The sequence below is a fragment of the Echiichthys vipera genome (assembly GCF_963691815.1).
Source record: "Echiichthys vipera genome assembly, chromosome: 6".
Taxonomy (NCBI): domain Eukaryota; kingdom Metazoa; phylum Chordata; class Actinopteri; order Perciformes; family Trachinidae; genus Echiichthys; species Echiichthys vipera.
Window position 1 is genome coordinate 28,716,497 of NC_139831.1, and position 24,317 is coordinate 28,740,813.

The 24,317-nt window shown below is 43.6% G+C and overlaps 1 protein-coding gene across 1 annotated transcript; it reads left to right on the forward strand.

Moving 5' to 3' along the window:
- The first annotated feature begins 626 nt into the window (after positions 1-626).
- Positions 627-22,349, forward strand: mgarpa (mitochondria localized glutamic acid rich protein a). The gene is made up of 8 exons (XM_083915458.1): positions 627-798; positions 5,017-5,117; positions 5,862-5,967; positions 10,614-10,631; positions 15,635-15,928; positions 18,721-19,868; positions 20,497-20,543; positions 20,729-22,349. Exons 1-7 carry the CDS (start codon positions 723-725, stop codon positions 20,530-20,532), a joined length of 1,779 nt encoding a protein of 592 aa, XP_083771584.1. The 5' UTR covers positions 627-722; the 3' UTR covers positions 20,533-20,543; positions 20,729-22,349.
- The last annotated feature ends 1,968 nt before the right edge of the window (positions 22,350-24,317 follow it).

Below are 24,317 nucleotides of genomic sequence, written 5' to 3' on the forward strand. Positions count from 1 at the left end.
TGTGTGTGTATGTATATATGTATACTTATTTGCATGGTCATTCTGTACTTCCGTTTTGAGAGCATTGATCATGTGACTTGTCACAGGTGCTTTTAAGGAGGTGTGTCTCCCCACTTTGGGGACCAGGGGCCCGAAACGTTACATGGTGCATTAAAAACGCTATTTGGAGCTGATTCTGGCGTGCAGACTCAACATTTGATCTCGTGCTGCATTTCTCTCCGGCACCCAGTACTTATCTTTTTGGATGTGCTTGCCTCTTCAACTTTCTTGCACAATCCCCTTAAAACATGGGTGTCAAACTGATCCAGTAAAGGGCCACTGTGGCTGCAGGTTTTCATTCCAACCAATCAAAAACACACCTGGTCCAACAAATCAACTGTGTGAAGACAGTTCAGGTGATTGAGTAAGTCGAGTCAGGTGTGTTCTTGCTTGGTTGGAATGAAAACCTGCAGCCACAGCGACCATTTACTGGATCAGTTTGACACCCATGCCTTAAAACATCTTGTGTTTAGTGGCACTAACAACTTCTCATACACGCTCATGTGGCATTAACCACTCTCCATACATTTTGGCACCGCACAACATATATTGCGCAACAGAGCGCAGGCTGGCCCCCGCCCCCCGCACGCTTCTTTAGGCAGAGAACAGCAGCAGCAGCCATTCACCAGGCAGCACTAGCTGAAGCCGCAGCGTTCATTCCCACCGTAGCCCCGGAGAGCAGCATGTTTTCCTGCAGAGCGGCCTGGCAGAGGTGTGGGCCTCTGGCTCGGAGTGCAGCCTATAGGTTGCCCCGGGATGGTGAGTGTCATCATCCTGGCATTGCGCCTCAACTCAAACCCGAATTTATGTGTTTGATTTTATTTGTTAAATCCCGTTTTCCCCAACCTCTGTGCTTAGTGTGACGGCTTGCCTTTGTCGGCTCGTGGCTGACCCCGGTGAATAGTACACCGTGTCCTCGCGTGAGTTCCTCCGCATAGCTGCATCGTGCCGGGGAATGGCTGCCCGCGAGAAGTGAAGGTCAACTCTGCTTTTTGGCTGAAGCTGGACCGGGAGGCTGTGGCTGTGCCTTTGTTCTCTCTCTATAACTTAAACTAGAGTATGGTTTTGTTAGGAGGTGCGTTCAGGTTCCTCCGCATTGAGAGGTCATGGGGACACTTTGACCTGGTGGGAGCGTTTCATAACGACATTAAACGCCCCTCTATGCACCGTCAGTGTTCTACGGGGCTGTATCAACTATGTAACCGCGTGTTTCCGCTTTATCAGTGGTATGTGTCAAAGCGGTGGGCCGGACCCCTAATACCTCTATAAATGAAGGAGACACGCTCCTCTTCTCTGTGACCGCTCCTGGTTTAAACTGGACTGCACAGCGTGCGTGTAGTGATGTGACCTTCAGCAGGCTGTGTGTGGAAACATGGTTGCCTGTCACGTGGTGTGTTTGTGTGACAGTGGTGTAATGTAAAGAATGCAGTGGTACGTTATATAGTCACATACAGGTGTGTGTGTGTGTGTGTGTGTGTGTGTGTGTGTGTGTGTGTGTGTGTGTGTGTGTGTGTGTGTGTGTGTGTGTGTGTGTGTGTGTGTGTGTGTGTGTGTGTGTGTGTGTGTGTGTGTGTGTGTGTGTGTGTGTGTGTGTGTGTGTGTGTGTGTGTGTGTGTGTGTGTGTGTGTGTGTGTGTGTGTGTGTGTGTGCGGTCTGCGGTCTGCAGAATGTCTCTGCAGAATGTCTCTGATGGTTAACGACCTGCTGTTGAAGTGGTAATAAATGTTGCCCATTTCCAGCCCAGACATTAAGCGTCCCACTGCTGTAATATGAGAAATTGGCACGAGAGGAAAGTGTGCCGATCGACCCTGGTCTCCCCTACCTCCTAATACCTCTGAAGCTGACGGAAATGTCCGCCACAAACCGCTCTCTTAAATCTCTGATAATAACCTGTTATGTAACCAGGGGTGGCTGTGGCTCAATGGTAGAGTGGGGCGTCCTCCGTTCGATCCCCGGCTCCTCTGGTCCGCATGTCAAAGTGTCCTTGGGCAAGACACTGAACCCCCCGATTGCTCCCTGTGCTGCTCGTGGGTGTGGGAATGGTTAGATTAGATCAGGGCTGGGCAATTCCGGTCCTGGAGAGCCACTGTCCTGCATGCTTTAGGTTTCTCCTGCTCTAACACACCTGAGTCTAACAATAATCAAACTGTGATGAGCATCAGCTGCTTGATAACAAGCACATCATTAGAATCAGGTGAGTTGGAGCAGAGAGAAACCTAAAACATGCAGGACAGAGGCCCTCCAGGACCGGAATTGGGCACCCCTGGATCAGATGGTATGTATATGTCCACTGCCATCTGTGTGATTGGGTTAGTGTGACTAGTGTGAAAGCACCTTGAGTAGTCAGAAGACTAGAAAGGCGCTTTATAAGTGCAAGTCCCTTTACCAATGGGAGGTTACTAAATACAGCAAAAAATAAATGTAAAAAGTGCATTATTTCCCCCTGAAATCTAGTGATATGGTTTAAAGAAACCTAAAATTGAAATGCTCAAGTATATATGACAGGAGTGCCTCAAAATTGTATTTAAGTACAGTATGTGAGTAAACGTAATCTCTTTCAACCACTGCTGGCACTTTGAATGAGCCCACAGAGTCTGGCTGAGTCGGCATTCCAGCTCACTACGACAGGTGGCTATTTCTCAGGTTAGGTCATGAGCTCCATTTAAGCGCAGACCGTTAAAGGTTGAACATGGAGACTGATTGGACTAATTTGGACTAATAAATTAATTTTACACCAGTATTTAACATTTGTCTTCAACTGGAAGTCTTTCTGTGAGTGCTGTGGAATCCATTAGCTAGCTCTCAACTCACAATGATTCTTGTTTCTGTAGCAACAACAGACAACCCTGGCAACCAGCAACGCCCAACGCTATTGGCTACTACAATGGAAACGGATCATGACAGAAAGTCAAAGTTTTTTAAAATATTAATTCAGACTAAATTGATTTTCTTATGGGAAAGCAATACTTTGATTCTGTACCCCTGAGACGCCCCGTGGGTGTATTATTTAAACAAATCTAGCTTTCTATTCTACATATTCAACCTTTAAGTGGAGTTGCAAGTATAAGACACTAAAGCACACACCATCAGTTGTGCAGTGCTTCACAGTAGCAGCATTTAGTAGGAAGTGTCGAACAGGACAGGACCGTAGGAAAAAAACAGTCCAACAAAAAGTCTACTTTGAAGCTTTTTGTGGCGTGCAGGTTCTGGGCTCAGTGTGTTCAGTGTTGGTTGAAGGCCATTTATCCTCTCGATGGTCAGGAGCAGCCGTTGCGCTTTTGCGGTGTGACCTAAGACCAGGCCGCCCCCTCTTCATCGGACTGTCCTGGCTGCTCCGGCATCCTAATGAAAAGCCCAAGCCTAAAAAAAGATGTTAGCATGTCAGGCCTTCCTGCCAGGCACGCCCGGTGACCTCTAAAGAGATTACACCAAAGTAATGTCCACTGTATTAAATCCTGACAGCGCGGACACGAATGTCCAGCCTTTCTCCACTCTGGTGGTCCCACTTAACCAGAGCAGGGTATCATGGTCTATCCCGTGACCTGTTGACCCGCATCCCCTCCGCTGGTCATGAGTTCTCCCCACCTTATCCTCCCAACTGGTACCTCAGCCTTGAGCCGATTATCAGGATGAATAACAAGATGTCAGGGAGTGGTTTCAGTGCTGCACTCTGGATTAGTTTAACCCCCTCAACACTGGACACGACAAACCTCCTACAAAAAAGGATTAATAATGTGACAGTTTGCATCATAGATTAAGTCAGATGAAACACTTGGAAGCCTCCCGTGTATTTTTACATTTTTTACATTTAATATTTTCCTTTTTCACGTGCGTGTGTGTGTGTTGCAAGCAGCAATACTGAGAGCCAAGCTCTCTGCATGAGCCCCGAACCAAAGGTTTTGCTTACTCAAATTAACGAGTGTGATCCAGGACTGGTTAGAATTTTCCTACCAGTTTATCACCTGAAACCTAACTGCAGTATTCTAAAGCTCCTTGTAACACTTGATTAAAACAGACGGGACGAAACCAAACTGTCTTTTCTTTCCAAGGGTGTCAAGAGTGTCATGTTGCAGGTGTCAAACAAGTGCTGACGGGCATATTTCTGGCAATCTAAGGGTACGTCAACACGACCGAAAACAACCTTTTTTTCCCTCCATCGTTCTTAAAAAGTTTTCTGTCCACACGGACTCGTCTGGGTCCTCACAGACGGGCACGGTCTCGCTAGATTTAGAGACTTTTCACACTTTCTTAGCTTTCTTAACTTTATTTATAAAAAGAGACTAGAGAGCAGTTTAGCTCCTTATTCAGAGCATTAGGGAAAAGGGAGAAATCTGTGCTGGGCCTAATTCATTCCCATGCATGTGGCTCAGAGTCCAGTTTAGTAAACAGTCTGTGGGTCCGTGTCTCTCTCCTCTCTCACAGCAGCACTGTTGTTGTCATGTGACCCTGAGAGGGTTAGAGGTCCGAGGTGGGGAGATGATGTTATCATTTAACAGAGTACGCGGTTTCGCGACACCAGGGGGGGCGTTTTTAAATCCTCCTACTCTGGGACCTGGTTACAAAAAAGACAGTTTTCAGGCTCTGATAAGGTTGGCTGCGTGTGGATGGTCGGACAAAACAATACTAAAAATGTGCGCTTACAGGAAAACGCGTCCTCGTGTGGACGGGCCCTAAATCTATCGTGCTGAAGTCAATCAGAGTGGGAGGTGTCACGAGCCAACAGAGCGTCTAAGGGTACTTTCTCTCCAATCTCTTTTACACTGATCGCTGAAGCTTGTGGGCTCGTGCGGCACATTATTCCTGCTCCATCCACAGTGGGGACACACAGACGTGGATCCTCCTGGAGAGCCCACTGTTATGTCACCCCGTTCCTTTGAGAATATCCACACACGTGGGGGTCAATAATAAAGGCTCCATCAAAGAAATGACGACTGGTTTGGCAAAGATTTAACCTGTGACCCTTTTAACTCTTTGCAGTTGTGCAGCGGCGACCAATGTCCTCACTTCCTGGTGGGTCAGGGGAGAACATCGTCTACACCCTGCTGTGTGGGGGAGCCTTAGTTGCTTCATTGGCATACGTAAGTTTTATCGTTTCATCATTTCACCTTCGACATGATACTATGTCACTAACCTACACTTAACAAGGGGGATGACGGCAACAGTGTTGGGAGTAACGCGTGACAAAAGTAATATAATTACTCTAATTCATTATTTTAGCGACATTTTATATTACACCTTTTTTTTTTTTTTTTTTTTAACCGAAACTAAGTGGTGTTTTGGTTTAATACAAATTCTCCGAAAAACACAGAGTTTAGCAGAAGAGAAAAGACCACAGGCAGAAGCTACTTCCTGTTGTGTGATTAAAGAGATGATGGCTGCAGCAGATCCAACGCTGGACAATACATCCGCAAGATGGACATAAGCATGTTACGCCAAGTTTGTTAGACAAGGACCATGAAGAATATTATAGTTAAGTGAACTATATGTGCGAAACCAAAAGATCTGTCCACTTCCTGAAATATCATGTTATGTCTGTAGACGTTACAATACCGTAACGCCCTATTCATTTGAATATGAATAGGCCTGAAGTTACAGCGTCTCCATCACTGTTTACCAGACTTTGACCTTTTGTCTGTTCTTGCTATGATTGTTCCTTGCATTGACCCAAACAGTAATATCATAATGTAACAAATTACTTTGAAATGACAGTAAAAAGTACTACATAATGCATAATGTTTTTGACGTAACTTTCCCAACACTGCTCCTAAACAAACAAACAAACAAAAAGGTAATGACAAATAAAGCGAATGGTCTCTCCACAGGCATACAACACTGTGTCCACAGACCACACCAGGTTCAATGAACGCATTGCAGAAATCAATGCCAGACCCAAGGACCAGTGGGTACCCAAACCATGGCCACCAAAGAGTAAGTATTCCTCCCCTGCCACTTTACCAGACCACACCAGTGTTGATCAGAGCCCAGAGCTCCACTGGCTCGCTGGTTGTGTGGAGCTAAAATTGACCCCTGATCAAACTCTGCTCACTTGTTTTTGTTGTGTAGGTACAATCCAGGTCTGATAGCTGCTTTTATTTTAGAAGCTCCAAGGCTAATCAGTCCCTTATCAAGCCTTTCATTTCATCTTGTTCTTATCAAATAGCAACGTTCAAAAGATTCAAGGACCGCAGCAGGCAGGCGCGAGGCTCAGTGGGTAATGCTGTGGACAGCTCCTAGTGCTGATATGAGGGCTTACAAACAGCAGATGAAGCAGTGCTGTATTGGCTTTATTTAATAATAAAAATAATTCCTTTTATTTAGATAGCGATTTTCAGTAAACCGAAGACGCTTACAATGACAAAAACCTCAGAAAACAAGAAAGGGGTAATGACAGACAGGGCGGGACAAGTAAAAGACAGCACAAAAGTAAACAGAAGCCATAATGGAATGTGGCATAGCTGATAATAAAAATAACATTACAGACAGAGAAATAAAGCAGGTACAGAGACGGTTACAAGTAGGGGCATGGTGGCGAGGAGGGATTGGAAAATAAAGGTGGTAGCGGGTCTGATGGGGAGGGAGGGAGGGAGGGGCTGGCTGGCTGTGGAGACTAGAGGGGGCAAAGTCGAGGGGAGAAGACAGAGGTGAAGGTGGTTAGGGGCAGCTTGGGCAAAGAGGAAGGTTTTTAGGCGGGATTTGAATACGGGGGAATGAGGGAGAGTCGCAGACAGGTTGGGGGAGAGAGCTCCAAAGTCGGGATGCTGATCAGGAGAAGGCTCTGTCTGAGTATTTTGAAGTCGATGCATGGTTTGACAGGGAGAGTGTGGAGAACTGGGGCAATGTGTTCACAGGACCGGGTGTGAGTGAGGAGGCGGGCTGCAGAAACACAAAATCATTTAATAAGCATTACTTAACCAGAAATGCAAACAATCACAAAATGATATAGTTTTATGAGAGAAATGAACATTGATGCGTCCTTTAGCTCAGGCTTTCTTCACCGTTGTTCTTTCTGGGATTTTTCAGTCTTTATGAAGAGGTGCAGACTTTGACTGTAGCCTGGCACAAAAAACAACAACAAAAAGACCTGTTTAAAGCACAAATCAAACACAGAAGTTTCCTTAAATGTACCGTAAAGTAGCAGTGAAGCTCTAGAGATGTAGTGTGGTTCTTTCATTCCCGTAGCCCTCGTTTATTTCCTGGGCTGCTGCCTTACTGTGAGCAAACAGATTGAGTTCACCCAAAGCAAAGGCTTGTGGGAGAGTCCCAGATTATCCCCTGCTTATTTCTGCAGCGAGGGATCTCACTGACGCACCACACAAATGGCAGCTGTGCTGTATGTGTGTTTGGACCACGGTCTTGGACTGCTGCTCAAGTGCTTTAAGACGGGCAACAGTCAAACTCATTAATGTTTTGGCAGTTCAGCAATATGCTCCCGATGTGATTTTAAGAAAGAAACCGTTCACCTGACCCTAATCCTGAATGCTTCTTGATTACAAAACAATTTATGGATTGGTTCTGCCCAAACGCTCACATTAGTCTGCCTTTACTGGACTCTTCCCTCTCTCTAACCCAGATTAATTTCCTCTGAACACAAACATCCTCTGGTCCAGCACACACGACTCTGTGTATTTTGTTTGAGTATATCAGTGTTTGTGATCACTGGGTGTTTATTTGTTCCGGCCAGCGGGCTCTGCACTAACTCCAACTGCCTGTGTTCTGTTGTAGATTTGTTTAGCTGATCCATTTGTACGACGTATGAATCGAGTAAATACAGCAATAATGTAATGCAGACAAGGAGATAAGTCCACTGTATGAACTCATTGGCTCAGAGTCAGGCTCACTGCTGGTATCAAGAAGACCAATTTCAACGTGTTTTCTTCACATATAATAGGAAATTTATTGAATCTGGGGCTGAGTTTTGAAAATTGTAGTTGGTTCCACAGAATTAAAGTTTTACCAAAAAACACTGCTCACCCAGTATCGGGCTTAGCTGAGGGGCTGGAGTTGCATTTAAACTGAAATCTATTCAACTCAGATGTTGGCAACATTTCATAGTTTGTCTAAATGTCTGCATCTACCTGATCTTGCCTTAAAGATCTCTGACCCAAAGCTTGTTATATTAAATAGATTTTTGCACAGACTTGATTGTATGGATGCTTTTAATCAGGCATATTTAAAATGTAATGGGCTGTTTCACTGTTAATATTCTTTGAAAAAAAGCACATCTACACTAAATACTTATTATATTATTCTGAAATACTGTTACTTTTTATTGTTCAGAAGTTGACAGACTATCTGCTGTGGCTATACCACTGCTGTACTAGCATGTTTTTCATTAAAATAACCAAGGCACTTAAACAAACACCCTTTATTTAAGAAAAAAACAGTGATCAGAATTAGAGAACAGTGTTCATTGTGTCAGAAGAGAAGATTCCAACAATGTTTTCTTCTGTAGGATTCAAAAATGAACAGGAAGTGTAGAGGCCACAGCTTTGAATGACTTCAGCACATCTGCACCCACAGGACATCACTAGTTTCTCACACTGCTCTGGTTTGATCCGAGTCCATTCTGACTCAGTCTCTTTAACAGTTCAGGAACTGTAGTGGGTTTTTTAGACTTTACTTTGTCACCAAGGATTTCCCAGAGATTCTCTATGGGGTTTGGATCTGGACTCTGACACCCCCTCCAAATTTAACTGACTTCTTTAGACACTTTGGGGTCAGTCGTTCCCAGTCTGATGCCAACATAATGTTTATAATGTAATGTCATAATGTAATTCAATTCAATTTTATTTATAGTTCCAAATCATAACAAAAGTTATCTCAGGACACTTTACAAACTAGGTAAAGACCACACTCTATGACTTATTTATGATAAACATAGACTCAACAATTCCCCCGTAGAGTACGGTGGCAACCAAAAACCTTCCCTATTACAGGCAGGAACGTTAGACAGACCCAGCTCTATGGAGGATGGACATCTGTCTTGACCGGTTGGGGAGGAAGAAAAGGAGAGAGAAAGAGAGAAAAGACGGACAGATGGACAGAGAAAGACAAAGACAGACACAAAGACCGAGACAGACACACTTCCAATAGCTATAATAATATCTATAGTAATGTGAATATGACTTATATGTTATGGCAGTTAATACAGCAGAATAGTAGAAACAAGCACAGCTAAGGTTTTAAATTATAATAGTAGCAGGAAGCGTCATGCAGGACCACGGCAGCAGGCACCACCTGCAGAGACCTGCGAGACGACAAAGCACAAACAACTCAATGTCATGTCATGGTTTGGGGATGTTTTCTGCAGCAGGAGTTGGGCCTCTTTTACAGCTACATGGCAGGGTGAATGCAAATGTTTGTGAACCTCCTTTGGCAACATGCAATACCTTCACTGCAACTGTCTCCCAATCAGCTGCAATTTTCATACAAGACAATGCTCACTGTCAAACAGGTGAAGCAGTTCCTTGAAGCTAAGAATATTGAAACAATGAAATGACCAGCCCAGAGTCCAGATCCAAACCCCATAGAGAATCTCAGGAAAATCCTTGGCAGTTTTTTTCAAGCCTTTATTATATAGGACAGACAGAAAATGGGGCAGAGGGGAGGCATGCAGCAAAGGGCCGGTCAGAGTCGACCCCCCGGCCGCTGCCTCAAAGACCTTCAGCCTCTTAACATGGGGCGACTGTTCTAATCACTCAGCCACCGGCCGCCCCCTGTCTTTTCTCATTTTGATCTGCAGTGTACAAAGGCAAATGGTAGTACCAGCGTTTTTGAAAAGATTGAAATTTGTATCAAACCAAGGTGTAACAGAGTGTAAACTGTAACAGAAAGAGGTTCAGCCAAAGTAACAAACCTATAAGCCTGTGAATGTTCTCATTTGTCCAGGTCATCGTTATCCCCAAAGCAATTTCAGTCAAAATCAACTGGACTTGGTTATTTGTGTAGGAAGACGTGTCACCTCTCATCCAAGAGGCTTCATCAGTTCATGTACGCATCTAACCAGGCTGGGACTGGACAAACTAGCTGGTGTGGAGATCCAGGTATTTAACCTCTCACAAAGCCGATGATGTCACTGGAAACCTTTGTGCTCCAAGTGCCAACGACCGTTGTTGGAGTGACAGTCATTGGTGGGAAGTTGGTTTGGACTTGGCTAGTGCTCTATTGAGTCATAACGACGGCCGTTGGAGTCACAGGAGGCCATTTGTGAACAGTTGTTCTTTGAGGTTAGATTGTTGAATCTCCTGGGAAGGGGCCTTGTGAGAGGTGAAACACCTGGATCTCCACATCAGTTAGTTGGACCAGTCCCAGCCCTGTCCTGGTCCTGGTCCAGTCCCAGCCTGGTCAGATGCGTACATGAACCGATGAAGCCTCTTGATGAGAGGTGAAACGTCTTCCTAGACAAATAACCAAGTCCAGTTGCTTTTGACGGAAATTGCTTTGAGGATAACAAACCTAGAGTTCCTTCTTTTTGATAAACCCTGTGTTTCTTTACTGCGCCTCACCTGAGCTGGCTGCTGTGACTTGTCTCTGTGAATTTTGATGGACTGATTTTTATTTCTGTTTGCTTGCAGGAGGGGATGAAGAAGAGGGTAAGTTGTCATCAGATATTTCGCTTGCATTCATTATCACTGAGAACTTTGCGAATGCTCACTGAAATGTTGGCATGTTGCTTGTAATGAACTTACTGATTCCAAAACTCATGATCACACTAATCACTGTCTTTACCACTCATAGTTCCAAAATTAGATCTCAACAATGGGAAGGAAATTAACCAAAGGATGTACACAGAAGTTAAGATAGCTACACCTCAAATGGAAATGATGTGATTGCAACAGTAGAGTGTGGTCTCATCTACCAGACGGATGCAATATACCGTATGAACACAGACAATAAAGGGTCTGAAAGATGAAAACCTATTGTATAATTAGAATGCCACATCCTGGGTCCTGTCACTGATGGAGAAGCCAAGGGATTGCTAATTAAGGCTCACACAGGGGTTTTAACACATTTTTGGATGCATCCTTGGGCAGACTCAGACGAATGTAAGATGAAATTGTATAAATGCCACATGAGATTCAAATTAAATGAGTGAAGAAGAAATCCTCAAATGTGCAGACCTGGGCACTTTTAATGCAGTGTTCTCTGGCTTGTATCGAGGTCTGATTATTAAGAGTGGACTCACTTTGGCAAAACTAATTAGGAAGGCTAAGTGATCTGCCTGTCATCAGTTGAGATGAGGTTAAAAAGTGCTGTTCAGTATCAACAGGGCGCTTCAGTGATACTGGACTCTATTGTCCTCTGCGCCAGATTTAAAATCTGTGATAGGACACCACAAGTATAAAAGTCGAATTGGCAGATTGCCATGAAAATTGCTGAGCGTATTCATACTCTCCAGAGGATGTTTTCCTGCAGTGACATCCTCAGGACAATAAATCAACTGTGACACAAGATAATTTCTGATCATGTCAACATGAACTCAGAGGGTTGTCAGACAGATTATGAGGCACTAAATCATCTACAGCATCCAGAGTACCTAAACTATGGCTGTTTCCTTATTTGCCATTCATCCTAGTTGCTGGTTTGAGAACGTATGTGTGTGTATATACGTGTAACACATCTTTTTCTTCATAGAGCTCGGCTATACTTGGCCAATACAATTGTGACAAATCTGTCCTCCTTTGTGACCTCTGTCCTCACCTTTCCTTATCCTCAAAGACCACTATATCAGTCCCCTCCTTTGGGTCGTGTCTAGATGGTAACCCAAGATTTGTAAAGTCTTGCGAGATGTTTAAGGTTAGGCATTGACCTGGAATGGTCAAGGTTAGATGGTTAAGGTTAGGTATTGACCTGGAATGGTTAGGGTTAGGCATTAACCTGGGATGGTTAAGGTTAGATGATTATGGTTAAGGTTAGATAGTTAGTTAGATGATCATGATAAGATGGTTATGGTTGGATATTGACCTGGAATGGTTAAGGTTAGATGGTTAAGGTTAGGCATTAACCTGGGATGGTTAAGGTTAGATGGTTATGGTTAAGGTTAGGTATTGACCTGGAATGGTTAAGGTTAGATAGTTAGTGAGATGATCATGATAAGATGGTTATGGTTAGATATTGACCTGGAATGGTTAAGGTTAGATGGTTAAGGTTAGGTATTGACCTGGAATGGTTAGGGTTAGATGGTTAAGGTTAGGCATTAACCTGGGATGGTTAAGGTTAGATGGTTATGGTTAAGGTTAGGTATTGACCTGGAATGGTTAAGGTTAGATAGTTAGTTAGATGATCATGATAAGATGGTTATGGTTGGATATTGACCTGGAATGGTTAAGGTTAGATTTTTGAGGTTAGATGGTTATGGTGAGGTATTGACCTGGAATGGTTAAGGTTAGATGGTTATGGTGAGGTATTGACCTGGAATGGTTATGGTTAGATGGTTATGGCGAGGTATTGACCTGGAATGGTTATGGTTAGATGGTTATGGTGAGGTATTGACCTGGACTGGTTATGGTTAGATGGTTATGGTGAGGTATTGACCTGGACTGGTTATGGTTAGATGGTTATGGTGAGGTATTGACCTGGAATGGTCGAGGTTAGATGGTCGAGGTTAGATGGTCGAGGTTAGATGGTCGAGGTTAGATGGTCGAGGTTAGATGGTCGAGGTTAGGTATTGACTTGAAACTGTTATAGATGGCTAAGGTTAGGTATTGACCTGGAATGGTTAGGGTTAGATAGTTAGTTAGATGATCATGATAAGATGGTTATGGTTGGATATTGACCTGGAATGGTTAAGGTTAGATTTTTGAGGTTAGATGGTTATGGTGAGGTATTGACCTGGAATGGTTAAGGTTAGATGGTTATGGTGAGGTATTGACCTGGAATGGTTATGGTTAGATGGTTATGGTGAGGTATTGACCTGGAATTGTTATGGTTAGATGGTTATGGTGAGGTATTGACCTGGAATGGTTATGGTTAGATGGTTATGGTGAGGTATTGACCTGGAATGGTTATGGTTAGATGGTTATGGCAAGGTATTGACCTGGAATGGTTATGGTTAGATGGTTATGGTGAGGTATTGACCTGGAATGGTTATGGTTAGATGGTTATGGTGAGGTATTGACCTGGAATGGTCGAGGTTAAATGGTCGAGGTTAGATGGTCGAGGTTAGATGGTCGAGGTTAGGTATTGACTTGAAACGGTTATAGATGGTTATGGTTAGGGATTGATCTGGAATGGTTAGGGTTAGATGGTTAAGGTTAAGCATTGACCTGAATGGTAAAGGTTATTATAGGCTGTTGGGAAGCGGGTCTCAGGAGAGTGTTTGAGTTTTTTTTTTTTTTTACAAATCTAGGGTTATGTACACAACCCCTCCTTCGATACCGCTCAATCCCTCTTTTCTCTCACTCATTCATTGGGTTCTTCATACTTCCCTGTGGCTTTAGATAAAAAACGAAGTCTTGCCTTTTTTCCAACCTTAAACCACTTGTAGACATCTCTGCTCCAAGTGAGACAAACTGGTGACTTTGTCCTAATTTGCTAATAACTCAGGGTTTTTTCTCATTGAGCGCTCACCATCAACATCACCAGTGCATCTTGGTAGCAGTCCATATCCATTTTTGGCTAGTTCACATGCATAGCTTCTGTGGTTGATTTTAGGGTTGACAATGCCATTGTTGTGTAAATTAAACTTTTTAAAGAGCTAGATTTATTCTACCCGTTTCTCTAACTCTTTATGTCTTTACTCTTTTCAGTGTAATGGTAAAGCTAAGGTCCACTGTGGCCGCATGGATATTCGTCCTAGAACTGGACCCTCTCTCCTCCTTTCCTCCCCTCCTGTACTGCTAAGAAAGAGTGCTCTTCTCAGCCTAAAACCTTGGGACAATTCTGTGAAGGATTTCTTTTTTTTCTTATGTCAAGTGTAACTCTTGTGTTAATGGGTCAATGTAAAATGAACGGCAGAGGGATCTCTCAATTAAAGATTAAAGACGCACAACCTACCCCTGGTGTCTCAGTGTCGGTCTTACTGTCAGAGTTCCTGATAAAACCTAGTTTGTTAATTGGATGGTAAGAACCAAGATTCAACTTCACCCCCTCTACCCTGCACCTTAACCTGCACTCCTTCCTTTCTCCCTCTCTTTTCTGTTGTGTTACTCCCTTCTTTAAGTTTGCATGCAGTTTCTGTAGTGAATGTGTCCCCTCTTGGTTTTTATTTTCAGCTGAAGTATTTGCTGAGGCAGTGGTATCTTCTAGAAGTAGTACCTGTGGATCATCCTAAGCTGTTATCAACCTAGCTGTTAGTAGCTGTGTTTCCATCCAACCGTCTCATTTTTACACAGTTGATGTACTCTTGGTATAAACTTGAGTCCAATTCACAGATGAAAGGCAGCAAGTTGGAAAGTTTTACCGTCAATTCAGTTGTGCAAGTCAGGAGAGGGGCACGGTTGCTGTCGTGTTTACATTAAAACACGCAACTCCTCACTGCCTGAAGGCCCCTGACATTTAACAAATCTTACATATTCAGCACTGCGTTTCTGTCATCTACACCGTAGAGCTGCACTCTACTGCTGTAGAAACACTAGTCTCGTGAGACCATCCTGATCTCTGAGCTCCATTGTATTTTACTCTCAGATCAGTCTGGTAACGTGCGGCGTAGAGAATTTGGAGAAGTTTGCCAGGCGACCTAACCAATCAGCGTTTGTTTTGAGGCGGATTTAAGTGAGGAAACGAGAAGAGACTGTTCAGTGTAAACAACATGGAGGCTTCCACAGATGAGATGAGCGCAGCTATGGAGCAAGCTGCTCTCTAACTCTTTTTTCTCTTGGATCCTTCTGTTGAACATGGACCGGGCTCCTGAAATTGGGCCTTTGATCCATAAATTCATGTTACACAAACGGCAAATATCCTTTACTGACATTTTGTCTACTTTCTGAGCTTTACCTCAACGCTGTTAGTACGTCATACGCTTCGTTGATCCGATTGGTTGATTTGGCCCGTATGTTGGTGACAGACAGATGGTTTATCCAATCAGCAACCAGTATTTTCTCCAAACCAGAGTTCCCAGATGGAAATGCTGAGGCAATGAGAATCAGTGTCAGGTTATAGAAACACTGTATGGAAATTTGGAGAAGGAATAACAAGATGACTTGGACACGATTCAAACTCAAGACTCGAATGGGCATGGCTTACATAGATAGATCCATCTGGACCCACAAAATACAATAAATATAATTTTTCATTATTATGAACCATTTTTTCAGACTTTTCTGTCTCGGCTGCGTTGTTTAACACACCTTGGATGGAAACCCAGCTAGTGTTAATATGTTGTTTAATGCTGCTTTTTTAATTTGCTTCATTTAAAAAAAAAAAAAAGTGCTTTGTTTATCTTTTTACATGCAGCGTTTCACACTGCATGCGTCTTTAGAAAACACTGGCTGCACCAGTGATTCATTTTGATATATTATCATTTGATTGATATAATATTGATTAGGGTGTGCAACTGACTAACGGCTGCTCACTGTAGTAGATTACAGAATGTGTTAACCCTGTGAATCAAACCACCGCCCTGTCTAATAAACTGTTTCTGGTTCTTGTGTTCCAGCTGCAGAGGAGGAGGAGGAGGAGGAAGTGGCAGCTGTGGAGGCCGGTGAAGAGGCTGAGGTTGGCGAAGAGGAGGAGGCAGCTGCTAACGGCGAGGCCGAGACTGTAGTTGAGGCAGTCGCTGAGGCAGTCGCCGAGGCCGCTGAGGTCGTCGCCGAGGTGGCGGAGGAGGTAGCCGAGGCCGCTCACGAAGTGGAGATGGTCGCGGAAGAAGTGGCGAAAGTGGCCGAAGCCGTCGAGGAGAGCGCCGAGGCTGTCGCCGAACCAGCCGCTGCTGAGGAGCCCGAGAACAACGGTACGACTTCTCCACCTGGGGAGGAGGAGGCAGCTGCCTCTGAGGCCTGAGGTTCCACACATTCACTACAGGGGGTCACACAACTACCACACACACGGCTATCTCTAAACCACTAGCAGATCTTTCCCTTACGTCACAACACTGGGAACAATACATCCCGTATCTTACAGTCACTGTCTAGAACAACTAGAGGCTAGCTGCTTCTCCTCAGGTACCCGGGTTCTCCTCTTATTCACCGTTCTCTCTGGTCTTCCTAAAAATGTATATTTTCTCTTGTATTTATTGGTGTGGGCATAGAGGACATCACTGTACAAATGAAGTGTTAGGATGAGTTGAGGTTCTTCTGGTGTGCGGTGTAGATCACTGTATGATGTCTATATTTGTTCAGATTATTATGGGGCCTAGAGATGTTAAAACCCAGCAAGGCTGTCTTCTCTGCAGGGTCCTCTTGATTTACAGCTGCACGCCACAGCAGCCGTGTTTCCATTCACGTGTTTTCATGCACATTTGAAGCACCGCGTTAGAAAAGCTCGACGGAAAAGATACAATTCGATAAATTTACTCAATCACGCTAAAAGATTTTGCGCTCACTTGAGCTGTTTTTTGTCATGGGAAAAGTTTACTTTTCCAAGTAGACTGACATCAACATTTAACTCACGAGTGATCAGTTGTTTCCTGCTGGCGCCTTCCCAGATGTGTCTTCATAGACCGTATGAAAGATGGTCAATTCTAGCTAACCTCAAAGAGAAAAGTGCAGAGGTTTGTTAGCTTTGTTAGCAACCTCTACTTCTTTTCTCTACTGTTTCCTGGCGGATTAAAGTCATAAAACAGTTGATGAAAACATACCTTATTTGCATTTCTATGCAATATTTCTAAAGTTTAATTCAAATTTGCTTGACAGTCGAATGGAAACACGGCTAGTGAGACATTTCCAAAGTGACGGTGAGGTCTTAAAGTGACTCAATTACAGTTATGGGTGAAATAAATGTGATCACTGAATACGAACAGTCATACAGACTGGCCCTTAATGGGCACAGTTAATGCAACTAAAAAACAGCTGAGAATACCACCAGCTTTATCAGGTTCAACTAGCCACACACAATTACAATGACATGGAGAACAAACGGGAACAATTGTCAGAATGCTCGTACTATTGTTTTTTGTTATGAAGGCCCTAATACTATTTTATGAGATTTGACCAAACACTGTATTTGATTTGAAACCTCTGTAATGTTGTACTTCTCCAGCAGGTGTCCCAGAGCAGGCAGTCAAATGTTAAGCTGTCGTATAGTTGTGTATATCCTCCAGGGACATGAGATCTCTCCCTTAAAAACTCTGTAACTGCTGCGGTGTGTTATTTTCCTTAAGTGTAATGTGAAATCATAAGAACTCATTAGGTAACAAGTGATTCAACCCGTAATGTGATCAAATTTTATTTTGCTTATAACTGAATAACGAGCACTGTGAACAGTTAACGGTAATCCATCAAGCCATACAATAAAACTTTTATCAAACGGAAAGGTTTACTGCCGTGTTTAATTTGTCTGAATTGGTCTTTTACCTAAATATTCCATTTAAGTTTTAAAAATGTAATGTTTAAAAATTAAAATTCAGTTTAATCAGCGGGATTAAAATGCATCATCACCTTCTCACTGCTCTCTGCTGCAGTTCTACTGCTCCACTGTTTCAGAAATGCACTGGGATTATACACCAAGACACAATTACTTTGTGCACCATTCGCAAACACTGTCTTTGCACGATGACCTACAGCAGTGGTTCCCAACCTTTTTTGGTCCTCGTTCTCTCCACTGCCCTGTCGGATGAACACACTCACCCATCCATCAATTCCCAATCTTCGTGCCAAATGTATAACACTATACATTATTTATTGTTCATTTTTTTTGAACTGTCAATCCTTAGGTTGGTTTGGTGAGCAACTGTACTACCACTTTTACTTATCTGAAAAGCTATTCTAACAGTTTATCCAATACTTTAAGCTATTTGTTTTAACTGTTCAGTCATTAGCCTACTTTTAGCTATTTAATTACCACGTATTCATTACTTTAAGCTACCTGTTAAAACTCGTGTGCTTGTTCGCTTACTAGTGTTTTTCACACGATCTTATAACTGCAACAGGCAGTGTTCAGTCTTTAGCGCTACAGCTGATATTCTTGTAATCAAATCTTTTTTTCAGATTAATTGAGCTATTGCGTATTGAGCTTCCCACATACCCCCTGCCAACTGCATAAGAACCCACTGGGGTACATGTACCCCCGGTTGGGAATTACTGACCTTCATTATGTTCCCTATGTATTGTTAAAAATTCCACTTTCTGCAGAGAGGACTGACAAGAGATCTGTGAAGAGATCTATCAAAAATGTACTGATTTAAAAAAAAGAAAAGAAACAATCATTGGCTAATATATCATCACTCAGATTTACTTATTTCTTAAACCACCAGATATGCCCATTATTGATAGGCGTGTTTTGTTTTTGTCTGTGTAGAATTGCTGTGTATTTTTTCATTGGTTTGTGGCACTGTATCCATGGTGACTAACACTGCTTTCCTCTTACGCCTTTTGTGTCTCCAACTTCTTCCACTGCTGGAGGTTGGCATTGCACCTGCATGTAGTCACAATCCACCAGGTAGATTAGCTGGCACTAAAACCTCTTACCCTACAAGGTTCTCACAAAATGTTACCTTTGGCTAAGCAACACAAGTTGTATGCCCTAATGTGGGAAAATGTAACTTGAGCATCAGTGATCTTTGGATGGCTGGATTTTGTGTTTCAGTGCTGCTGGCAGCTGCCTCTGCTCTAGAGGTACCAAAGATAACTGAAGTCAAGGAAGAGCTATCGGCTGCTGTTGAAGACATCAAGGAGTCCATGGCACCAGTAGAGGCACTGCCTGTTGAAGAAATTGCACCAGCAGAAGAGGCCCCTGCACCAGTTGAGGTTGCACCAGTTGTTGAAGCCCCTGCACCAGTGGAGGTTGCACCAGTTGTTGAGGACGCTCCTGCACCAGTGGAAGTTGCACCAGTTGTTGAGGACGCTCCTGCACCAGTGGAGGTTGCACCAGTTGTTGAGGACGCTCCTGCACCAGTGGAGGTTGCACCAGTTGTTGAGGAAGCTCCTGCACCAGTGGAGGTTGCACCAGTTGTTGAGGAAGCTCCTGCACCAGTGGAGGTTGCACCAGTTGTGGAGGAGGCCCCTGCACCAGTGGAAGTTGCACCAGTTGTTGAGGAGGCTCCAGCACCAGTTGTTGAGGAGGCCCCTGCACCAGTGGAAGTTGCACCAGTTTTTGAGGAGGCTCCTGCACCAGTTGTTGAGGAGGCTCCAGCACCAGTTGTTGAGGAGGCCCCTGCACCAGTGGAAGTTGCACCAGTTTTTGAGGAGGCTCCTGCACCAGTTGTTGAGGAGGCTCCTGCACCAGTTGTTGAGGAGGCCCCTGCACCAGTTGTTGAGGAGGCCCCTGCACCAGTTGTTGAGGAGGCCCCTGCACCAGTGGAAGTTGCACCAGTTGCTGAAGAGGCCCCTGCACCAGTGGAAGTTGCACCAGTTGCTGAAGAGGCCCCTGCTCCAGTGGAAGTTGCACCAGTTGCTGAAGAGGCCCCTGCACCAGTGGAAGTTGCACCAGTTGTTGAAGAGGTCTCTGCACCGGTGGAGCCTGATGTTACTGCTGCTCTGGCCGAAGAACCAGTCACCACCATGGTTGAGGAAGAAGTTGCAGGGGCCCCTGCGGCAGAGGTATCCAGCCCGGTGTTGGAGGAAGCAGCTGCAGTCCCTGCAGAGACCGTGGAAGAAACCCCCAAAAGAGAGTACATTGTTGTGGTTCTAGAAGGAACGCCTAAAGAGGAAAAGCGTCCCAAGGTGCTGGGAGTGGGGTCCATGACGGGTAGAATCATCCCAGCTCCAGACGATGGCGATTCCCCTGCTTCTGAGGTACCAGATGATAACACTGTTTTTAGACTGATCTCTGATTCTTTAAGGACTCCATGTACGACTGTTGATCAGTATATAAGGAACAAGACGTCCCAGCCATGGTGGCAGAGTATAACAGGGTTTTGAGAGAGAGACCAACTTTTATCAGGATGTTTTAGTAGAACAAGGTGTGTAATGACTAGAAGCCCGACTGATATGGCATATTTTTTTTTTCGGGGGGGCAGTTGACCAGTTAACAATATGGTGGCCAATATAGTGAATTTTTTGAGCTGGAGTGAGTGAAAATGGACACTTTGTCTGTTCATTATGCACCGATATGACGCTGCAAAGCTACTCTAAAGAAGACTGCTTTCTTACACAAATACATTGTATGTATGCTATATTATTCATTAAAAAAGTTATGACATTGTCAACCAATTCTAAAAATTAACACTGAGTAAAAATAAATGGCTAAATACAGCTGATGTAAAAATTAAACTATGTAATGACACTGTTTCTAAATCACTCCAATCACCTTTTTTTTTTTTACATTACATGTTCTGTAAAACAGTAATTCTAATAAAAATATATATATATCTATGTTTGAAAACAAACACTCTAACATGGACTTTTAAACTCTGCTACTCAGGGTAGGAGACGTCTTCTTAGGATGCAAATGCAGTAGTTCCACGTAAGGTACTGAGCCTTTATTACTACTTGCCAATATTACTTCTACCATGGTAGAGTAGGCTGTGGAAATGATGCACATTTCTATACTTCAGGTTCAAATCTACTGTAGGGATGTAGAGCGGTTTTTTAAAATGTGTTTATATCGACACAATGTACACTATTGACTTTTACGTTTCTATCCTCCATCGCAGTAAACGGCTCCCGAATGATGACTTTCTATCCCGCAGAAGAGGAGGATGTGCCTTTCTCCAACACTTTCCCTTCCTCCCCTTTACCTACGGAACACAAGGGACGGATCTGTAGTTTCAGTGTAAAGAGACACACACTGCACACAGTGTTTAGATTAATGCCTGCTTTATGGAGCCACCACCCCAGCCTGTTATTGTGACGCTCCACACTGACTTGCACGTCTTGACTCTTTATCTCAGATGACCCCGGTCAGTATTTGAACAGATCTCTGGTATTTCTGCCTCAATAGCACTTCTTGTGGACAAGTCTGTCACCCCGTTTTCTTACTGTTGCCGTGTTTACTGCCTCAGAAATCACTCCAGTGGAACACCGTGACACTCCTCACCCAGTTAGCCCAGTCTTGGCCCAGCCACTTGTGAAGTGAAACTAGGGTTATTCACCAGCGTTCTTTACAATACCCGACCTCAGGTTTCTCCCCCTCTCCTCCTCTTGGTGTGAACATGAAAAGCTGGGAGCACCTGCTGTCGATCTTTTTTTATGAAAGCTCTGCAGTCAGTGTACAGCAGCCAGCGTTGCTACCTCACTGTTCCTCGTTTCAAATGACACAACAGACCTCATCTCAATGCAATCAGTGTTACAGCTCATAAGGAGACAGCCACTGACTTCAATTGGAAACATGTTACTCTGTCAGTAGCTGTTATTTTGATCACCTTCGACACTAAATAAGACAGGCGTTTGTCGATTTCCCTTTAATTTTCTTCCTTTTTACAAAATCTAACGCATAGATTCAGATAAACAACATTTATAGATCAAAATGAGATGCAAAAACATACGATGAATATAAAATAAGGATGTTACAGGACAACTGCATGGAAATAAAAGCGAAACAAACTGACCCATAGAGACAGAGCAGGTGTTTTCTTCTTTATTTTTGTGTTTAGTTACCTTTTTACGGTGAGGTTGTTCCTTCTTTCTGTAGACAATCTAATGAATGTATAAAATATAAGGGACATCTTCCTGATAAGTTGCAATCTCTTTAAAACGTTGGAATAACTGGATATGGATTGTGCAGAAGTCCTTCTTTCGTTTTTATCCACGTCTCCTCAGCCACTGACTAGACTCAATCCAGGTTTTTACCCAGACTTTGTTCAGTGTGGAACAGTTAGTGAGTATGGATACAACAGCATCGTAATCTTTGCGCTCTTCATTTTTTTCTTTGCTTTTCTTGTCTCGTTCTAGCAGTCAGATCTGTGTGAATATGTGAGTTTAAAGGCCTGGAGCAAGGATGAACAGAAATGAAACTGATATGTGTGTGGGAGACGTGAAATGTGTGTGTTTTTGGAAGTGTTGCAGTACGTCTGAGGTAAAGTCTCCGGTGTGAAATGTTTTGACAGCTCTGTTGTATAGTCTTCTCCTCTTCCCTTGATTCCCTCTCCTGTCCCGTCGAGTTTCTGACTCTGTTAACTTGGTGTACGCTGTTAGAGATAGATCAGAGGGAAGAATTGAACTTGACTGTGAGTATGTATTTAAAAAAAATGACACTCTGTGGGCAGGTTTCTAAACCAGGATGCGAGTGGAAGCCTGAAACCGTTACACATATTACTGTTTTTCTTGTTTTTGCAAAATAAAGAGGGATGATTCAAGATGTTTGTGTTGATTTTTTAGTAACACCTGCTTTGATGAAGAAAGTGCAATTTTTATTGCTATTATGGAGAAAATCCACAATTCATTTTTAACCATTAACTAACTGGGCTCGCACTACCCGTCAGACTTCTATTTTTACACCAAAACCCTTAAATTATTAGGAAGTATTGCTGGTTTTCTGTGTGACTTTACAGCACAACTAACTTGGAGTAGTTTAAATGTTCTTGGGGGGGTGGGGGGGTTGGTTTAGAATTTCTTTTTTTTTGTTTTTTTGAAGCGATACAAGTTCCTCCCTCAAAGGAACAGTTGAATGTGTAACCAATGAAACATCTGCTCAGTTTCAGGTGTCATGGTGGCCAATTTATGGAAGCCAACTTTAACTTTAAACATAAGACGTGTAGCTGACGGTAATAAGTTAGTTTTTTTAATTTCCGAAATTAAAATACAGTAAATAAATGTGCGTACAGTACTAAAATTCAACAGGATATCTCAATAGACTCATTTCCAAGGCTAGGAGGCTGCTTCAATGACAACGGCTGTTGTCAGTTTCACAGTAATTGTGAACTATTCTCTACTGAGGGGAAAATCAATGAAATGAAGCTATTTTTTTCTGAGCAATAAAAACTTATTTCAAACCATATTTGTTTGGAAATGTGACCCCCGGGTTTTTAAAAAGCTGCAACCATAACTGATATGACAACAGGCGGCTGTAGCTCAGGTGACTCGGCTGGGAACAGTAGGGTCGTTTGCTCGAGTCCCTGTGTGGACCATGAGTGCAGCGCAGACTGGTGGAGAGGTGCCAGTTCATCTCCTGGGCACTGCCGAGGACCATAGGACCCGGAGAACATGGGACCCGGGGGACATAGGAACCGGGGAATATAATTCAATTCAATTCAACTTTATTTATAGTGCCAAATCATAACAAAAGTATTCTTAGGACACTTTACAGAGTAGGCATAGACCCAACAATTCCCCTGTAGAGTACGGTGGCAACGAAAACATTCCCTATAACAGGCAGGAACGTCGGACAGGCCCAGCTCTGTAGAGGACGGCCATCTGTCTTGACCGGTTGGGGAGGAAGAAAAGGAGAGAGAAAGATAGAAAGACAAAGACAGACAAAAGACAGAGAGACAGACACACTTCCAGAGATGCAAGCAGCCAAAGAGTAACAGTTACTATAACAATGTCTATAGTAATGTAAATACGTCTGATATGTTATGGCGGTCAATACAGCAGAATAGTAGGAACAGGCATATCTAAGGTGATAGATTATGAAAATGATAATTATAACAAACATGATCAATGATAAGTAGGGGCAATAGCAGCTACAATACAGCGAGACATACCACTGATGGTGTTTTTATGGCTACAAATCTTATAATTTATAAGACTAGTGACAGTATAAATGACTAATAGTTATAGAAGTAGCAGGAAGCGTAATGCAGGACCATGGCAGCAGGCACCACCACGATCAGCAGAGACCTACACACAGGACCACGGCAGCAGGCACCACCACCATCAGCAGAGACCTACACACAGGACAACGGCTGCAGGCACCACCACCATCAGCAGAGACCTACACACAGGACCAAAGGACCACGGCAGCAGGCACCACCACCATCAGCCGAGACCTGCACACAGGACCAGGGCAGCAGGCACCACCACCATCAGCAGAGACCTACCCACAGTACCACGGCAGTAGGCACCACCACCACCATCAGCAGAGACCTGCGAGACGATAAAGCACAAACAACTCCGGGGAAGAAGTTGAATTAGAAACATGCATTGATGAGACACCAGCTCTGTGTCACTGCAGTGAATGGCGCCATCAGCTGGAGTTCCCAGCTTACCCGCCAACAATACTCCACCAGGTGAGTCACGTCCACTGGCTGGAAATCAGGAAGGTTCCCTCCATTTAGCGTGGTGTATAATGTAATAATAATAACA